At 39.5% G+C, this 20,037-nt stretch overlaps 1 protein-coding gene across 3 annotated transcripts in view; it reads right to left on the bottom strand.

Annotated features, from left to right (window-relative positions):
* Window positions 1-666: 666 nt before the first annotated feature.
* Window positions 667-20,037, bottom strand: part of STAG1 (STAG1 cohesin complex component) — a 186,009-nt gene continuing 166,638 nt past the window's right edge. For all 3 annotated transcript variants that reach the window (XM_086755168.1, XM_086755169.1, XM_086755170.1), the window contains 9 exons: window positions 19,265-19,366; window positions 17,598-17,746; window positions 16,403-16,531; window positions 11,386-11,591; window positions 7,851-8,022; window positions 4,866-4,976; window positions 3,834-3,948; window positions 3,055-3,135; window positions 667-2,966 (listed from right to left, as the gene is read on the bottom strand). In XM_086755168.1, coding sequence (XP_086611294.1) covers window positions 2,943-2,966; window positions 3,055-3,135; window positions 3,834-3,948; window positions 4,866-4,976; window positions 7,851-8,022; window positions 11,386-11,591; window positions 16,403-16,531; window positions 17,598-17,746; window positions 19,265-19,366 — 1,089 coding nt within the window. In that variant the 3' untranslated portion in view covers window positions 667-2,942. The remainder of the gene's footprint in view (window positions 2,967-3,054; window positions 3,136-3,833; window positions 3,949-4,865; window positions 4,977-7,850; window positions 8,023-11,385; window positions 11,592-16,402; window positions 16,532-17,597; window positions 17,747-19,264; window positions 19,367-20,037) is intronic.

Raw genomic sequence — 20,037 nt, 5'->3', positions numbered from 1 at the left:
TGCTGGATTGTGTTAATTTTCCTGACTCGGATGATTTTTCTTTAGGAGGTGGGCCAGGTGAGAAATAAGTCAGGTTTCTTTAGCTCTTCAGAGATGAAGTCGTCATGGACTGGACAAAAATAGGACCTTTTTCTCCAAGTGATGAGAATAACAAGAGGCCATTTCGTTTCAGGAATCTGTAAAATTTCATGTAGCATGGCTGATTGTTAGACTTCCTAAGCCTTTACCACTTCCATTTCTTCCCATGTGCTCCAGATCACTTGAGACGTACAGGGCAGGAGAGTGATTTTCTTTTTTTTTTTTTTTTTTTTCCTTAAAATTTGTGACAGTTCAAACAATTACAAATTTTAACAATGCAGCTCTCTCAACTTGTGTGATGACTTACTTACCAGATTTACAGCAATCTCACAATAAACCCCCTCCGAGATCAACCAAAAAACCAAAAAATACACCACAGTGGAGGGAAAAAAAGACCAGGCAGGGTTATCCTTTGCTGTGAGGCTGGATTGGTAAGGGAGCTGTACGGAGTCTGGCTGTGACGCCTGGACTATGAGAACTACTTTTCTGTACTGCCTTTGGCTACTTACTAATAAATGGGATGACAAGATGTGGTGGCCCAAACGAGCATTTAAAAGCAAGTTACAGTGAAGAGGGTGCTCATCATACTCATGATTTTGAATAGTTTATTAAATGAAAGGTGAAGCATCAGTTTTAAATTGTACAAAAGGAAAAAAAAAAACCTCATATTGTAAATGTACAATTTACAGAATTACTAGCAAAACCAATCAAGGAGACACTCATAATACAAAAACCTATTGACTGCAAACTGAACTGGAAACCCATCGCAGGTACCGTGATAATAAATGTCTGTTATACAGTATTCTACAATGTTAAATTAGGAATCAGTTTTCCACACAGAGGACTGTGAAGCACAAGGTTCGTCTGAGACTGTGACTCAAACCAGGCAGCACTTATTATGCTCCTATGCTCACAGAATTGTTGTAATGACAATTTAATGCAGCCATTCCTGCCCACCTCAGTTACTTTGGGGGTGGACAGAAGAAGGAGGAAGGTAACATTGTTTTGTTAAGTTCCAGCTGCTTCTCAGGTTTTACACATTACCCAAGGGCCATCTGAGGAATGGCTGAATTACCTTGTCAAACATTTTTGGCAACCATGTCTGAGAACTGCGCATCTTGTAAGAAACAAACCTCAGCTGAGTGAAATGGGCTTTGTTTTTAAAATTAGATTATTTTCCCTCCCAGCACGTAAGCACTGGGCATTCACGTTGGTTTGTTTTTCAATAAGCTCATAACAGAAAAAAAAAGCTCTATGATTATTTTGCAGTTGCTAGAAAAAGCACCTCTAAAACTGCTGTGCTCCAAGTGGGTCAATCTGCTTTGTATCGCAAATGCTAATATCAGAATGCAGAAAGGAAGATTAACATTTTGGGGCGGATTCTTAGAGACTCTAGAGTCAGTGCGAGCTGTGGATGGCCAGCACCTCTGATACCAGGCCAGTTTTAACTAAGTAGTAGCTACTAGACAGAATAATAAAATTGAAGCGTAATGAAATTCCAAATTATTGAAGGCATTGAAAAATCTCTTATTTTAATGAATTAGCTGAGAATGTTTTAGGGTTTTTGGGGGGTTTTTTTTTTTTTTTGATGTTTTTAAATTTTTTGAAAAAATCATAGTAATTTTTTTCCAAATAATTACTCTTAATATGCACAGTTAACACTGAAAATGTAGCTGTATTCCATTGTAAGCTTAAGAACTTCACCATCTAAGCACAAATTTCTATGCAGCACATACAGTACTTCTAACTGGCAAAATTAATTTACAAAAATAGCGCAAAAGGGTATTTACGGCATGGAAAGTAGACTTCTTTTTATGGTACAGTTAAAATTGCTTTTAGTATGCTAAAGTGATTCCTTTCCCCCACCCTTGATTTTTTTTTTTTTTTTTTTAAATAGGAAAGTTGCTGTTTATGTACCTTGAGTTGGCAGGGCTTGAAGTAGGTAGTAAAAACAGCAAAGTGATTACTTGAGAACCGTTTGTGTGTTTTACTGAGAATACTTTATTTGCTGGTATAAGTTGCTAAAAATGCACAGAGCAAGTACCAATAGAAAATTTACTGTTTTTGTGTCCCCATGTGCTATATAAAATGAATGTTACACAGCATCTGTTGGAAAAGTGGCTTCATGGACATCTCTTACTTTATGTCCCATTATAAATAAAAATAAATCTTCTCAAGAGTATAAAATCTGGGTTTATCATATCAGAATCTGAAATTTTTTGGCAGAGATGCACGTCATTAGAATTCTAACCTCTTCTATAAGAGTGTTCTTCTCAATGCCTACGAGAGGATATAAGCGTACCATAATGTTAATCAAATCCAGTGTGTTCAAAAACACTTTTCTGTAGCCAGAATGACCTGCTTATATAGCATCGTTGCTAGTCAATGGCTGATAGGCATAGGTTTAATAAAAATGGCTAGCTTTTAAAACATAAAAAGGCAAATGTTAAAACTGTTTTAAATTGTACAGCAGAAAAATAAAGTTAAAAAGTTCTGTTTTCACTCAATGTTGTTTTCAGAAAACATATGTAGAACAGTGTTTATTTTGACAGCTGTCTTAACAATTTAAAACTTCCTCCTCATCCAGGAAAAAAACAAAACTGTATTAGGACAGTCAGGAACAGGGATACAAATGATTTTTTAGGTCAGCCCTTCTGAGGTGACTGGGTTGGCCAACATTCCTTCGAGTCATTAAGAAGTTCCTCTTCTTTCTGTCACTACAAAAAGGGATTGACCTCAATCATTTGGTTAAAAATCAAACCGTATCACATCAAAAATGTGGTTTCCATACAAGCTATCACAGTATATAGGCCTCTAGCTCTAAACAATAGAGTTCCAAATTTGTAAAATGTCTTCACCAGACTTCAGAACATAGGCATTCCAAATCCCTAGGAAAATGATTTAAAAGACAGTAATTAATTCGATGTAATGATAATCAAAAAGAACCGCAGATAAACAATACGAGGAAAGCCTTACTGAATCATCCTCAATGATAGCTGCGGAGTCAAAGAAGTCTGGCCTCAGTTCAGCGCGTTCTCGCCGGTTTCGTGAAGGTGGCTAAAGAGAGGAGGCAGCCATTTTAGAACATCGTGTTGGTTGCTGGGGTACAAGAGATTCCTATGGCGCTGCAGCTACGGGGTACAAACGTGGTCACCTGTTCCTTGCAAAGCAGCTTTGCATGGATTTCCGTAAAAGCTCTGATACAAATGTAGGCCCTGACACAGGAGAGCATTTCTTAAATTCGTGGTTCATTCAGAGCGCCCATCTGTGCTTCCTGAGGCCGAGCAGGCAGCTTTGCGGGATGCTCAGTCAGAAGGGGGGCACTGCTCTCACCGCTGTCCCCCAGCAGTGCTCCGGCCTTCGGCTGACTGCAGCGTGAGCCAGATCAGCTCCCTTAGCGCTCATCTGAGAGGGCTGCACGGGGACGCCTGCTACCCTGTGATACGCTGTAAATCATAACCGGGTTCTCTCAGGTTGACAAGTCCCAAGTGCGTGACGGTGCCTGCTACTGCCTGAGTTCAGAAGATCAGAGGAAGAGTGCTAAGCAGCGCTCTGCGCTTCTTTGAAAAGAATCACCTGGGCCCAAGTCTGCAGTTAATCCCTTCTAGGGAGTGTTCAGATCGTGTCTGCTCTCTAATGTTCAGACAACAGGAAATTAGGCTTAAAATTATGGAAATTTCTGTTTGTGCTTCTAAAAATTCCTTTTAAATTATCTTTCACCCATTTTAAACCTGCTATTAATAAGATTTACTGACCAGATCAATGACCATTGTGTCCTCAAATTCTTCATTCATGTCCTCTAGCTGACCTCGTGAGGACATCATTACATCTTCAAAGATGGGCTCAGCGTCATCTTCCATTAGACCTCGTCTGATTAAATAAAGAATAAGTAATTTCCAGGCATTTAAATTTCCCAACCATGATCTTTGTCAGTAAAAAGAGTGCACAAACCCTGTCCCTTAATGCCTTCACATAAAACTTTATGCTGAGAATAAAGCCCACACGCTTTCTGTAATAGTAACCGGAAGAAAATCTTATGTAAAAACAAATCCAGCACTTGCTGAGGATAAAGTGGGAAGTCCCCTGTAACGTTATTATAAACAGTAATTAAATCAGTTCCTAACAAGAAAAGTGCAATACCCTCACTGTGTGTGCTTGCCCTTGCCCTTTTCCAAAAAGGAGTTACACTGTTTGCCAAGATCACTGGTAAATCCCTGGGAATCCAGCAGTGAATCCGAGACCAGTTTCTAACACTGTAAGGACTGGATTTTGCTAGAGACTCTGGCCCGCATCCCAAAAGATGTACTGAAAGCCTTGGTAGGGTCGGCACCAGAGCGCATAGCACCTGGTACAACAGAACACTTCAGCATTCCCCACGCGTGTTCCCGCCATCAGCTGCCCAGTGGGACACCTTGGCAAAAGATGATATGGATAAAAGAACCTTAAGCAGGTGCAGAGGAAGACTGGACAACAACTTGGAAGGGTTCAAGGGGAATGACTTAACAGACAACTCATGGAAACCCCCTGAAATGAAAACAGTTGAAAGCTGGGAGAGAATTGCAGGGAATTGTGCCGTGTCTGTCTGCCCTGTTCACTAGGCACCTGCCTGCGGTCACAGAACACTGGGCTAGAGGGCCACGTGGCCCGGCGTCCATTCCAACATTGCAAAGCTGTTACTTTGCCTTCATTAATAAGAGCTGAAATGTCACAGAAATTACCAGCAGCAACCCAGAAAAGTTAACAGAATGCAGCATTATCATCTGGATGAGGATGTGCTGAACACTTACACTGCATGCCGTACACCAGTTCTCCCTTTCATGTAGTTCATTCCCGTCCTGTCCTTTCGATTTAAATCTTCTAGCTTCTGTTGGCCCAACCACGATATCTGCATCTGCGGACTAACAAACACAGAGCAGCATTAGGACCAAGAACACGGACAATTCCAAGTTGGCTATTTCTAGACATTATCTCCTCAAAGTTTTGTGTCTGGCCATGCTTCAGATTAAGGTATTTAAATCACATCCATCATTATACACGTCTTCTGGACTCCCTTCCACAACTTGTCTCCTCTCACTCCATTAACTGTTGTAATAAAAGCAGCTACATAAAATGCTAACATTACTCATTCATCAGTGTGACGTGCACCTGAAGTGGGAGCACTTACTTCTAAAATTAATGCTATTAAATCCTACTTCAGTGTCTCAGATGAGGCAAACTATGAGCAAGAATAGATCCAAATTAATAACTGACACACATTTTAAAACTAAAATGTCAAAAACCATGAAAAACACATTGCTTTTAAATATATACCCCCATCAAATTAAGCATCCAGTAACTACATGTGAAGACCTGAAAGGCTGTACTTTTAATACCATCTAGATCCAGTAGCAGACAGCAATGCATCTGATGTGATTTGTGTAATGCAGCACAAGGAGACAGCAGTGAATTAAGTGCGGTGCTTCAAGAGCAACACCGGTTTGTATTTTATTACGCAATCTCCTCCCGTAATAAGATTGACATAACAAACTGGGATAACCCATGTGAAAACAACCTAGGACAAAATATTCTTCTGGACATTAGTTCAGCCACTGACTGCTCTGTATTTATGTTATGTTTCAGCTCTCCTGAGCTGACCTGTGCATGTGGCAGCTAACTCCAGGCTGAGAGGAAAGGATTCTCCGCTGTCAGTTCACACTGTGAACTTGTATGCGGAATCCAGCTCTTTGAAAATAACAGAGAGGAGTGCGATGCTATCTGCCTTTGCTCAACAGTGCTCTGCTCGCACTGAGACGGGAGAAACAGAGGTTCAAGGCCAGGGTAGAGAGCCTGGTTCAACTTCCACCCCCCAAAAAAGGGGAAGGTTCTCCCACAGCTTAAGGCAGCGTAAAACACAGTGACTGGAAGCTGTCTCACTTTCCCTAACTAATTAAACGTTCAGAGAGAGATTTAGCTTAGTGATAGGTGAGATCAGAGAGGGTCAGGAAGAAAGTTCTGCTTCAGCAATTTTCCTTGTTTTGTTTTTACTGCAGAGTAGAAAAAATTTAAGGTGAAATTGAGAGCCACATCTTCATTATCATCTAGAAGTTATGGCAACATCTAGGGAGGCAGGAGACTGGGAGGCAAATCCTTGACTCGGAAAGGCAAGTAAGAGACATCAGCCCAGACCTCCCATGCCATGAGATGAAGGTGAAAAGATCCTCTGGGACCGGCATGAAGAGGGGCTTTTCCTCAGCTGTGCTTTCTTTGCAGCCAGCTGGGATTACCTGCCAGTCTGACCTGTGTAAGTGAGGAAGCAATGCCCAGCCTTGCCTTGCCTTGCCTTGCATCCACGCCAGCCCTCCTTCCTTCCAGGCACACCTAAAGCCGTGTAAGGCCTTTGCACAGGACCACACGTACCCCTGCCTGCAGTGAACCGGCCCGGCCAGCCTGCCGCCCCATCTCACACTGTTGTCTGGTGGTGTTACGTGGTTAACACGGGGAAAGAAAGTTGGCTGAACTCATTTATGGAAATGCCCAATATTACGTGCTCCAAAACTGAAGAGGTATTTGTAGCCAGCTGAGCTGCGAGTACCTCTTGTGGTGGGCACTGATTAATGGATCATACCAAGGTTTAATCTGTTGCACTGCTGATGCCTGTGCAGGTTATACACACAAGCAGGGGAGAAGAATAGGTTATGCTTTCAAACATTTCTTCAGAAATTTCAACATTTCTAAGTTGCTCAGGTTTTTTGAGAACCTATGGTCACAAAATGGCAAGCTGTATAGCTTCTATGTACAACTTGGTGGTGTACATACACCTTTGTCATTTGAGACTGGAGAACATTTTACACTCCCACAAAAAAGGACCATTATTAATTATTTCTATTTAGAAAATACTATGACTAAAGAATGCAGGATGAAGTGGTAAAGTTTAGAATCAAGCAAGGTGAGTGCACATTCAGGAAGAACTGGGAAGCTGGGGAACGTGTCTCAAGAAAAACACAACGGACAAAAGCTAGAGGAAAACCAGGAGGCTTATTCTGGCTATTTTATACTGTACTGCATTGGTAGGAACCTGATTCATCTGGCCAGGATAATATGACTTTTTAGTACAGATAAATGAGATCAGTGATTTTGGCTACAGAAGCTATAAAATGGTCCCCAAACCAGATATTGTTGTATCTTCAAATTAATAGAAATAGCACATAATTGCATTCTCTGCAGACTTCTCTATTCTTAAATAAACTGCTGACAGATAATAACCAACATTTTTCCCCGCTAAATGGAGGTGATAAAACGGGAGTTGAGTGACAAAAAGTATATATAATTAGAGGAAAATAAAATTGCCTGCAGGCAATTACCTCAGAAACAGGAATTACTAGCTCAGCAGCTAGAATTGGATTGAATTTACAAGAGATCGGTTAGGATGTCTGGAGAACCTTAGCTGTACTATGGCCCAGGGAAAGAAAAGAGAACACCTAACAGGTCTTTCAGAGAAACAGTTCATCCCAACCTGGGGGCGCAAAACTAGGAAGATTTAACCAGAATTGCATGGTTATGCTATGAGGGAATTTTAACATAAGGAATTTCTACCATGATGTCATTACGACGTTTTTTTTCCCCTGAGAACTGAAAATAATTGAAGGATCACTGAGCTGTAGCCAAGACATTTCCAGTTGTTTTTGCAAATACACACTGCATATATGGAGCCACAGACTAAGCCTAGCTGTATAAATAATACGTAGCTCCTTTGCCTGGCTCACTGTATTCGATATTGAAATTCCAACACTTACTTGTGTAAAAAATCTTGTTCAGATCCCTGCTCCGACTCATGCTCCTGGATCTGCTCTCCCATTTGTCTAGTGTTCTCTCTCAAGACAGTTGAGGTGAGCTGTGGTGGTTGCAGTGCCCCTGGAGTATGTATGTTTTCATTCCTGTTCAGCCACGAGCCTTCTAGACTCTCGTCTAGAAAAAGAACATTTAAAATTACTGACACAGTTTGATAATTCGCAGTGCAGTCCTACTGCCTTCAGGATTCGTTCGGCCAACTCACTGAATGAATACCTTCCCTTAGCAATGAGAGCCTTCCATCTACTGACACACTTCAATACAAGTAATTTTAGTTGCAGCACCTTCTCCAAATTTGACTTTCAATAGTTAATGTCTTTTAAAACAAGTGTGCCTTTAAGAGATCAACTGGATAAATACTCAAAATGATTACATTTTCAGCTCTAATTTTACTTTGTATTCTTTTAAGGAAGGATTACTACCAGCATTCCCAGTAATAACAACAAGTTAAAGAAGAAATATTTAACACACAAACAAAGCCCATTGTAAACACATACTGTATTGCAGCACTACCTGCACACAAATAACAAAGATCATTCCCAATTACGGAGTTTACAATCTAAATATAAGACTGCTAATCTCATATGCATACAGCAACCAAGATACAGTTAAACACTAAGATGAAGGTGGAAGATAAAACCCAAACTCTGGTCAGCATAGACCTTTAGAAACTTCAGTAGGAACCTTTTCAGTGGCGTACAGAGGGGGCATTTTAAATAAGAGGAGCGGTCTGGCTGGTGTGAACTCTAAACAGTGATTCCAGAGAGTGTATTTAAAGTTTAGAGCAGATGGGAGGACTGGAGATGGGAGGGTGTGATGGTTTAGCCCAAATCACCTGAAGGTGACTGAAGGTGTAAGTGGGATGCTGTGCTCATGTTGTGAAGGGAGCAAACCAGAGAGGAAGGAAGAGGGGGGACTTGAGAATGTGACAGAGCAGACAAGTGTGTAGGCAACAGACATGTAGGGGAAAAAAAAAAAAAGAAAATTAAGTTGCTGGAGCAAGTGAAAGACAGGGGAGGTGACAAGAGAGGAGAAGACAAGATCAGAGATTTACTAACAGGAAGAAATGTGGTGTGAGAAAGTAAATGGGGATTCTCCATGGATTATTTCATTTTTCCTGCCCTTTTATTGCCCTTTGGGCATAAACAGGCAATGTTCTCCAACCTGGATAGTCTGCTGAACCCAATATTTGCTGGATTCAGGTGAGAAGGGACTAGTTATGGTTCTTCAATGTGAGGATAGTTTATGCAGCAATCCTGCCCTTGTTTTAGTTCTTTTAGAGTGGAATTTAAAGAAAAAAACCAAACAACAACAACTTAGCAGGATTTAAAGAGAGCTCCACATTTGTAACTGCACTGTCAGATTAAGATTAAAGCTAAGTCTTTTGGAAGAGTTACAAAAATATGTAAAGATGAAAAAACAGCAAAGACCTGTGTACGTACTACATACAGACCATCAGTTAATTTGTAGACAACCAGGTCTTTGCTAAGACTGGTTCTTCATAGCTCAAGTTATACAGACAAGTGGACAGTAGTCCTTATTTTTGGGGATTAAATATCTCATTATTTCACGAGCCCATTGCTGGTACGTACAAAATAAGACAGAAATATTTGTCTTCCTGTGAAAAATAGACACAACCTGGCTCCAGTTTTTCTTGCTTTCCTTTTCCAGGATTCAAAAGGCAGTACACTAAGGGCATAACGCAATCAGTAATACCTACTGCACAAGAAATATAAAAAATTAAGTATCTGGTGTCCTTCCAACTGCTTATATTATTGTGGGGTTTTTTTTTTAACGTATGATATCAAATGTCCTGTATCAATATGTGTCTAAACCAAGACTTTTAGTGCTTGCATTGCATATCCTTCTACGTATGGAAAGGCCACAGAGCTTGTGTCGCTGCTGTCGTTAGAGAGTACTTCCTGGTAGCTTTTCAGCTCTATCATCTACTAAGCAGTCAACTTCTACAATGAGGGCAGCTATCAAGGAAAAGTCAGTTGTGCTGTTACGGGCTAAAACAAACAACGATCAGCTGTACATCCTTCCTGGACCTTTATACTGAGGTTGTACAGCAAAGCTTTCATGAGTAATGGTCTGTTGTAGCGATCTGTGAATTTAAGGTCTATTAGGTTTCATACTGAAGAAAGGAGAGTGGAATCTCTTCCTAACCAGTGTTCTTCAAAATGTGTTGTCCCTAAATGTCACACTGTGACCCAGAGCTGTATCAGTAGTATTCAAAAGACATGCCCATACCCCGCCCACAAAAGCACCCCACGAGAGGCAGTGTTCATCATCCTTCTTCTGGCCACATATTACTAACGGGAATTTCAAGTTACTGTAGTGAAAGGTGACATGACAGCACTCTGCCTAAGGTAAGGTAAATCCTGGGTGTCTCATGATGACACGGTGTTGTTAGGATGTACACAGACCCTCATACCCTCTGTAGATGTCAGAATCTATGTAGAATCCTGTTAGACCCACAGTGAGTCCTGGCATAGTCTGTATTACAGCTAGATCATCTCCTGGTGGAAACTGCTGCACATTCAGATCTTCAGGAACTGAAGAAATAGCTGAGTAACCTTGTATTTGGCCTACACAATTTTTCAGTCAGTGATGTTTGTGGAAAATTCAGGTAGAATCCAATAAAATAGAATGAAAATATTAACAAGGGGAAAGAAAAAAACCTCAGCAGTTGAATTCTATGAAAAACATGGCATCCTGAAGGAAGCAAAACAGTGTCTGAAGAAAGGAAGCAGTATTTTATCTACCTAAATTCTAGGCTGGCTTTAAGAATCTGAAGGACTTGGTGCACATACTGCTCAACATAAGCTGTAGTGGAGAATGGAGCTGATTGTAGAAATGCATATGGGAAAACTTTTGAAGAATACTTTGGGAAACTGCTGTATATTCAGGCAAATTGGCATTAGATTCCTCACTGAGGAGTTACCATAGAAGATACTGACCTTAAAAAAATCCCTTAAGTTTGAAGATCCCACTTACATCTACTCTGTAGTGAAACAATTTATACTCACAAAAGTACACACTACCTCACACAGATTAACCAGGAACAGATACAATCTTGTAAGAAACTGGCTATCATAGCCGAATTCCTGATAAACATGCATGAAGTCACAGAAACAGTCAATAGAGACACTGGCTATGAATACCGTTTCAAACAAAAATGGTGTCTTTTTAGTGCTCTCCAGTGGTTCTGCAAAAATGCAGATCTGTATCAGAATTTCTGGTTTTGGTTTCCTCTAACACCCTGTTCACTAACAGGGACTCATGATAGTATTTCTCATAAAGACATGTTCAAACTTGACAGGAATTTGCAGAACAGATGTCTTGTTTTTACTACATACAGACTATATCATACCTTTGGCATTAACTGATAAACCAGAAGGACTCCAAAGAAGGAAGGCTGTAATGTATGTACAAAATGAGAGACACCTCTACCAGGCAATCTAAAACCATACAAACCTTCTACTCTCTTTTTGTGCAGCGGTGGTCGTCCTTTCTTATTCCTCACTGAAGAAGCTTTGCTGCTGCTGCTTCCGCTGTTAACAGACATTCTGTCATCTTCGCCACCCGTAACTAGTGAATTTCTATAGGAAATGAGTGGAAGCCATACATCTTCTCTTCTTTCCATCATCTGTTCTGTCAGAAACTTCTCTAAGTAGGAGTGACTGAAAATAAAAGACAATGAGTACAGACGCACAGCTCGTTGTTTCCTCTTTAATTAATCTGCGAGCCCTCTTTGCATTGTTGAGGGCTTAACACAAATCCTGCATGGTCTTTCCTTATTTTAGTTTAATAACGTACGCTGATAGGGCACTGTAGGTCTGACTGAATAAGAACTCGTCACTCCCTGAAAACCAAGTAACATAGTTGATCGTGCACAGGTTACTCACAGATAAACAGTACAAAACGTTCTCTCCCCAACATCTTCCTCCCACACCTGTCTGCGGTCATTCACAGCAGACTCTACTTGAAATCCTTCTCTGTTATACAGGAACCCACATTACACCTGTATTATTTCTTTTCAGAGCGAGGAAGCCACTTCTATATATTGCTACTGTGCCAATAGCTAGACTGAATTAGAATCACTATTGTGAGCATGTAGGATATTCTTCTGCATCTTGGAACAAGAAAAACTGTTTCCTCAAATGCAAGCAATTATTTTTCAATTAGGAAAATGGAAGATCCGTTCCACTGCCATGGAGAAGGTTAATGCACACTTGTTAGCTTACGGGAGGAACCAAACAACCTCCCTCCTGTATATGGTCTGGAGGGCATTTGGGTTGTTTTCTTTTCCCATTCATTATTTAATTATGGTATAAGAAGTAGTCGTTAAAATGAATATACAAGCCCACATAAAAGGGATTCGAATGAATTTCAAGCTGCAGAAAGAAGCAATCATTCAAAAATTAGGCAAGAGACCCCAGGATTCTTTAACACTACCTCTACCCTTCCTGCAAATACATTAGGGTGCAGCCTTTGATCATGATTTCATTTAATACCACATAGCCCGGTTGTCATCAGTGGGAGTCAAACCCACAAATTCTGCACGGAAATGAACTCTGTCTCCCTTTTCCTCTGTTAGCTCACAGCAGGCTCAAACTTCTTACACGAACTAGGTATCAGAACAGGACAAGGAGCCACACTGTGTATTCCTGGGTAACAATCACATTCAATTTTTAATGGGATTTTATTTTGATCCAGTGAGTAGGATGACTTTGCTCAAGAAACAGCAGTTTTTCTGTCTACTTTTTTACTCAATAGTGTGACTGCTTTTTCCTTCCCATTTTCCTGTGTATACTGAGTAACATCCAAACCTTGCGCTGAATGGAAAATTCTTCGTTCATTCTTTCTCTCTTTTACAGTACCAAACAGTACAACACCTGAGTGCCTTGTGACTTCAGAGAACTTAGCTGTGGAATAGTCTTGGAAAGTAAGAACTTTTCCCACACACAATTTAATTTATAAAGCTAGAGTGCATAGGTTATGCCCAAATTGTGATGAAGAAGGAAAAACTACACCATTTGTGAGTTCTTTACTGATTAGATGCCAAACTTCAGACAACTTCTGCTCAGCATTTTAGAGGAGCTTCATACTGGCAGTTCTTACAGGTTCAATGAAGATAGAAACTCTTGAATTTCTGGAAGTAAGAATGCCACGCTGAGGCTCCATCTCATCTGACTTCAGACACCCAACATCAGTTGCCTAGTCTAAGCTAACGGTCGCTGAGAGAAATAAATGGAAATAAATGCCTCCCAACAGAGCAATTCACCTCTATGCTGCCTTAGATTAATTCCTCTGCATTTCCTTGTCTACATCTGCCTGTGTGTTTGTAACTGTGTTTATATAAATATTTTTTTTCCTAAGTTTAAGAGCCTGGCAACTTTAAATGTATAGTTTATATTATATCCATAGATTTCAATAAATCCATAAATGGCTATCGCTAATTCTGGAGGTTACTCATAAAATGAGAGGTCAAGTAAATAAATAAGAATGAAAAACTAAATAAAACCAATGTTGCTGCCCCATTCTCAAACTGGAAACATCTCCCTTTTCTCCCTCCAAATAAAAAAGCCAGCAGTCAACCAGAAAGGAAGCAGAAGCCCTGCAAAAGAGCAGTGTTTGCTGAACTGGGCCAGGATTGGTTTTTTTGAACCAAGGGCAGATGACATATGCAGACATATTAACTAGATAATTCATTTTTGGGGGGTTGGGAAGCCAAGCTGGAAAACTTCTGGGAGACAGGCTGTTCTATGCTCGTAAGACTTTCAGGGTTATTACAGAGCACTCTGGCCTCCAGACTAACAGCCCACTGCTGAGTTTAGGGACAGTCTGAGGAGGAGATCAAGGCAGGGAGGGAGGTAAATGATCCTGCACACAGGAGTTCTCCACCAGATGGTGGTCACGTACCTTCCTGTTCAGAGGCAACCCCTTTGGAGGGAGGGGGAGAGGTCCCTCTGGATTGGAGGAGTCAGGCTACAGAGAAGGGCAAATCAACTGCCCAGAGTACAGCCCAGCAAGTAATGTCAAGGAAGCACTACGGGCAATGCAGCCCTTGCCTGATGGATGCAAACATGACCGATCTCTCAAGGGAAGAAATGTAGATATCTCCAAAAGAAATCTTTACGTATAAGCAAGTTATCTTGACTCTTTTTCATAGTCACCATACCCAATGGAATCTAGGGCATGTCTGAACTCATCTTAAAGCAATAATTTAGCACAGATCAGATAAACCATGCCCTAAAGGACCTATTTCTTTTTACTGATCTTCAAATTCAGCTAGAGTAAAGAGCTCAGATACAGATGACTACAATAAAGACAGATAAAATCAGGAGTAACGGATTCCACCACAGCAATCTTTACAGTCCTGTGAAAGAAGCCAGTGGTTGTGTATGTGGTCACCAGTCAGTGGGAGAATCTTCAAGAAAAAAAATTAAATGGCAATATGGAAGGCAAAGGAACAAGATCTCCTGAAGTACTGAATTTCATGCAAAGGATCAGGTCAAATAAAGCTGTACAGAATGATGTAACTTCAACTTTTAGACACTGGACAAAATTGTAGAAGGGATGACGACTGTAGAGGAAGGATAAACTTCACTAAATTAAACAGGAATCAGGCTAATGGCACTTAAACAGATGCAGGAGAATCTAAGGTTCAGCTAGGAAGATAGCAATAAAATCCTATTATCCTTAAGTCCTGTCCCGAAGAATAGGACAGAGGTCGACAAGATTATGGACATAACAATGAAATTTCAAAAACTGAGTGCCAAGATAGCCCAACTGGATCATCTAGTTCTCAAGCTTATTTAACTATTTCTTCTACAGTGTTTGCTGAATTTGCAAATTATTGAGACAGTAAAATAATTAAATTGGTTCAAGTGTGTATAAGTTAAAAATTATACAGAGTTAACCAAGATGGATTAGACCTTATAGTGGTCTTGCAGTACCTAAAAGGGGCTTATAAGAAAGATGGGAAGAAACTCTTTAGCAAGGCCTGTTGTGACAGGATGAGGGGTAATGGTTTTAAAACAGAGAGGGGTAGATTCAGACTGGGCATAAGGAAAATTTTTTTTACACTGAGGGTGGGGGAACACTGGCCCAGGTTGCCCAGAGAGGTGGTGGATGCCCCATCCCTGGAAACATTAAAGGCCAGGTTGGATGAGGCTCTGAGCAACCTGATCTGATTGGAGATGTCCCTGCTCCTTGCAGGAGGGTTGGACTGGATGGGCTTTAAAGGTCCCTTCCAACCCAAACTATTCTTTGACTCTATGACTCTCATAACACAGATAAAGCTATAATATTCGTAATTGTTACCTCTAATAGAAAAGTCCTTTAAAACAAATGGCTTCACAGAAAAACTACAGAAAAAGAGTCAGCTGAGGTAGTAATAGCAGATTTGCGTGTCTTACACTTATTGTGGTCAGAAAATTGACTGGAAAGATATAAAATCATAGAATGGTTAGGTTTGGAAGGGACCTTCAAAGGTCATCTAGAACCATAAATCAGAAGAACTGGTGATAGCATTTTTAAAATGGTCAAAGTTACTCAGAGAATTCAGTTCTACACTGGGCACGTAGTGCTTGACTGATTTTTGACTGGAGCCCTCTTCCTTTTCCCCTTACTACTACTGCGCTGTGGCCAAATCCTGGATATTTGCTACGTAACATATTAGAAATGTAAAGCGTTACCTCCTCAGTGATGCTGACAACATGTCTTTACTATGAACTTGCCCTTACTAATGCAGTTTTCCCTTTGCCAATTCTTTTGATATCTGCAGCCCCTCTTGACAGTCTGTTCAACTGTTGCCCATAAAACAGTACTTCCTGCTCTTTATTCAGATCTTATCAGCCATAGCTCTCATTTATTTCATTTCCAGTATTTCATCTGCAGTAATTACCCACCGTATCAAAATCAGGCTGCTTGTTTTAGCCTGCCAGCTCTCTACCACCCTGCTCTGTCCTAACCAACAACTGTGTCCTCTCTCAGCCTCTTTCTCTATCCTATCGTGCTATAACAGAAGACATGACAAACCTTTATTTCCCAGTTTAACCCAATATATTAAAAAGAACAACAAATACATGTTTACATTTAATGTAAGTATCTAACAGAAACAGATGTTACTGCAGTGTTTACAGGCCTGTAAATTTCCTGCACTGTTAACATTTCATTTCTTTTTAGAGTTAGCCTGAAAAAAAGATTGTTTTATTTTAATTTTCAGTGCCCCATGGGAAATTTTAAGGAACGTTGTTTTGTGAGGTCTCAAACTCACCTCATTAGTGAATCTGATTCTCCTTTTCTCATTTATTTTTATTACTTTAAAATATAAAACAATGAATAACTATGTACGTGAAATGTCTCACTGGGACTTCTTATAGCTCCCATTAGATTGTGAAAACCTCAAAGTAGAGAGCTTAAGCACACACTACGGTGATTAACAGAGCCCAGCAAAACCCACAGAAGACAACAGAGCATTACTTACACAGTCTTTTTGTCCTGTCGCAAGAGTTTAGAAGAAAATTCACTAAGCACTTCAAGGAAAGCAAGGTTAGGAGGTGGATAGTCTTGTCCTTTTTGATTTTGATACTTGAAGGCAAACTCTATGCCATCTCTACAGTAAAGAAATATTAAAATTTTCAGACATTTGTAACAAAACTTTTTAAAAAGTTGCCTAAAATCTGAACTGTGATGAAATTTTTTATATCTTCATACCCATTGCTAGCAAACAGCTGGTTTTGGACAAAGGGGAATCAAACGTTCCCTCTTGATTTGTGAGAATTCAATCTAAAAGACAACATACTGCCAAGTCACATGGTAAGAAGGAACTTACTACAATCTAAGAAACCTGGTAAGTGATGAAAGCCACTGCCTTAGCAAGAACAGGCAACTGGCTCTTTCTTGTTTCTGCATGAAGCAGAATAATATGTAAGATACAGCAAGATATAACTTTTGCATCAGGAGTCAGAGCAGGTAATTTACTTAACAGTACATTGATACCTGCATGTCTGCCTGATCTTTGCTTTATTATTTGAGACTACAGAAAATTTACTTTCACATTATCCAATAAGGGTGCATGCATGTCTTGACCTCTCTTTCATTTGGCCCTGGAAAGTGTCTGGTTGCATTTTGATCATGCTTTGCGAATCTTAGTCTTAATGACTTCGTCTCTGACACAGCAAACTTTAATATTCTAAGCTTTTTATAGCATGGGAAAGTGATAATTTAAAGTTAGTGGCACCTTTCTACAATTCCCTACACAGCAGTTACATAAAAAGTTTCAATCCACTTAAAAAAAAAAAAAAAAAAGAAATATTTCCGAAGTATTTTTGGAGTATCTTTTTATAAAAGCCCTTGGTGCCTACAGTGGTGTGGTACAAAGAACTATCTACTGCATTGTTAGATGCAGTCCACACAATTATGTATAATACCAGTGGCTTTACCTGAGATAGACAAACATGGCCATTCCAATAAATTCCAACAAATAACTAGGTAGCTGCTAGTTTTTCTTCCTTTTTTTACATACAAACATGTACACTCCCCACCATTTTTATACATAAACTACAAGAAATACATAATTATTCCAGGACCTGCTAAGATTACATATCTTTAGAAAAGGCAGGCTGAGCAAAATTTTAACTGAAGTAATATGAAAATCCAGTTTATTTACCACCACTCACTTGTGTAGCGTGGCCACAGCCTCTCTTGTCTTGATCTGATCCAAGCCAAAAGTGAGGGCAAACCGACGGGCCAGTTCCTTAATTCCACTAACATGGGCAGATGTCCTGTCCAAATTGGGACCTTGCTCCTGAACAAGCTCATTAAACAGCTAGAGAAAGAATTCAGTTGTTAAAATCTGTAAGCTAGAAAACACATTTATTGACAAAGACTTTTTCTCTTAAGCTGTTATGGCTAAGAGTGGACATTACAGTGACTTTTTCCAGAGATGTAAGAGTTCTTTTATATTCTACTTCTAATTCACTTCAGTTCCCAGACTTTCTTCTGCGTAACTGCTGTTTGCTAATTGTCCTCCATCTTGTACTTGTGTGGATAACAACTCTTAAACAGAATTTTGCACTTACCTTCATTCAGTTGCATCTATTATTCTCCCAACTCATTAAGATGGTTCTGCATTCTTACGCTGTTTTATGAAATACCTACATCACCTGTCAGACCAGCATCATCTTTGAATTTAGGAAGCAAAATTGCTATTCTGTCATTCAAGATGTAATGAATATCTGAACAGCATTACTGGGTAAATGCCTTCACAGCTTGCTTGATAATGCCCTTTCAGTACAATAACGAACTACTTGGTAGTTTTCCAGTCAGTTCTGTATCTTCTTCTGGTGTTGCCATTTAGCCCACATTTTCCTAACTTGCTAATGAGAATATCCAGGGAGACAGTGTCAGTGACAATATTAAATCAAGTTGCATTAAATCTACTGTTTCTCTGTTACCATATAATTAATGAAAGCAGCCTAATTTGACACGATTTCTCCTTGACAAATTTATATTGGCTGTTATCTATAGCTTGACCTTTTTTTTTAAAATGAAATTATATTAGGCTGACTGATCTATGGCACCTGGCTTCTTCCTCTCTCCAGTTTTAAAGACAGGAACTACTTTGACACTTGCTGATTCTTCTGGAAGTACTTTTTTTTCCTCAAGTTTTCACAGATATCCCTCAGCTTCCAAATTGCTACAGAAAATCCCTTAGTAGTCTGGAATGAATTTTGGGAGGCCCAGCTCATTTGAAAACATCAAATTTATAGAACTAATTTCTCTATGTAATGGATATAGCTGGTACTTCAAGGACCTAAATGGTATTTAGTGAGGCACACACTTCGGGCCGTTGGCAGAACAAGGATAGATTTCATCATCAAGTCAATAATTTATGGTTGATGTAAAGCAAATTTACATGTTCAACATGTTTAACAATATTAGAAGACTTAAACTAATTAGCTCAAAGTTTGAAGAATCAATCAGTGTTTAGACAAAATGGAAAGAAGATACATTACTTCCAGCTAATTACAAGAAGAAAAAGTCATCTTAATTCTTCTTGTTCACTAGATACCAGTAAACAAATGCTATGAATCAGCTTGGATCAAGTTGCCTTCAAGGCTCTTCTCTCCCTTTCTTCCATTTTAATCTGACCAAAACTTTGACAGTGTGAGTTTAAGGAGACAGAGATTACTGAGACAAATGAACAGCGACAGCATGAACTGAGGAGCAAGATAATCTCTTAACAGATGCGTAGTATTTTCGCTTTATTGTAAAGGGCACCAGATAAAATTCTGTCCAGTATTTTTTTCAGTGAGGTATTTCTAACAAAAATCAATATTCTTACCTGTTGCAAACTGAGAATGAGTGTCTTTGCACACTGGATTTTATCAATTTGCCTTGTTTTGCTCAGGGTTTCCTTAATGATATCTCCATAGTCATTGTAGTACTAGGAAAAAAATGTGGAAAAACTCTCTTTAAATCTTTACATTTAATCTCTTATATAATTTCTTACAGTTTTCCTGATAGAAAGATTACTTGTATTTCTTGTTTTGAAAAGGCAGCAGTTGCCAAAAAACAGGGCTCAAATTTGGATTGTTTTTGTGAGTGGCAGGCAATGTTTCAATATCAAAATTTAAACTGATTGGTAGCCTCTACCCAGTGATGAGGTAACAAACTTCTGTATTTGTTATTATCTTTTGTAACAAATATGTTGAAAAACCAACAAAAGAGTATTTCCTACCCCAAACTAAATATTTGAAGAAAGTGACCCGTGGCTGCAAATTCTAAGAAACAACACTACACTGAACCAACACACCCTTCAACAGGTTGGTGTGAACAGACACTAGCACACAGGTGTGAAGTTCTGTCATATACAATGCAAGGTTAGTTAGATGGCCAAGAAAGGAATTCACTGAAGCCAGAAAGCTGAGTAAGTAGTCAGTATGAAATGCTGATTTTCTTTATGTTAGAAGAATGGTTGCTGAAAACCACAGCCTATGGTAGTGACCATTTGGGTAGAAAAGCCTATATAATCTTTAAAACTTTCAGGTTGAGAATATAATTTTTTTTTTCCAAACAGTATTATTTTAGCTTCATTAATATTTCTGCATTTTCATT

The sequence above is a fragment of the Chlamydotis macqueenii genome, chromosome 9 (genome assembly GCF_036417535.1).
Source record: "Chlamydotis macqueenii isolate bChlMac1 chromosome 9, bChlMac1.mat, whole genome shotgun sequence".
Taxonomy (NCBI): domain Eukaryota; kingdom Metazoa; phylum Chordata; class Aves; order Otidiformes; family Otididae; genus Chlamydotis; species Chlamydotis macqueenii.
The sequence above is the reverse complement of the archived record's forward strand: the minus strand, read 5'-3'. Positions and strand labels throughout refer to the sequence as shown.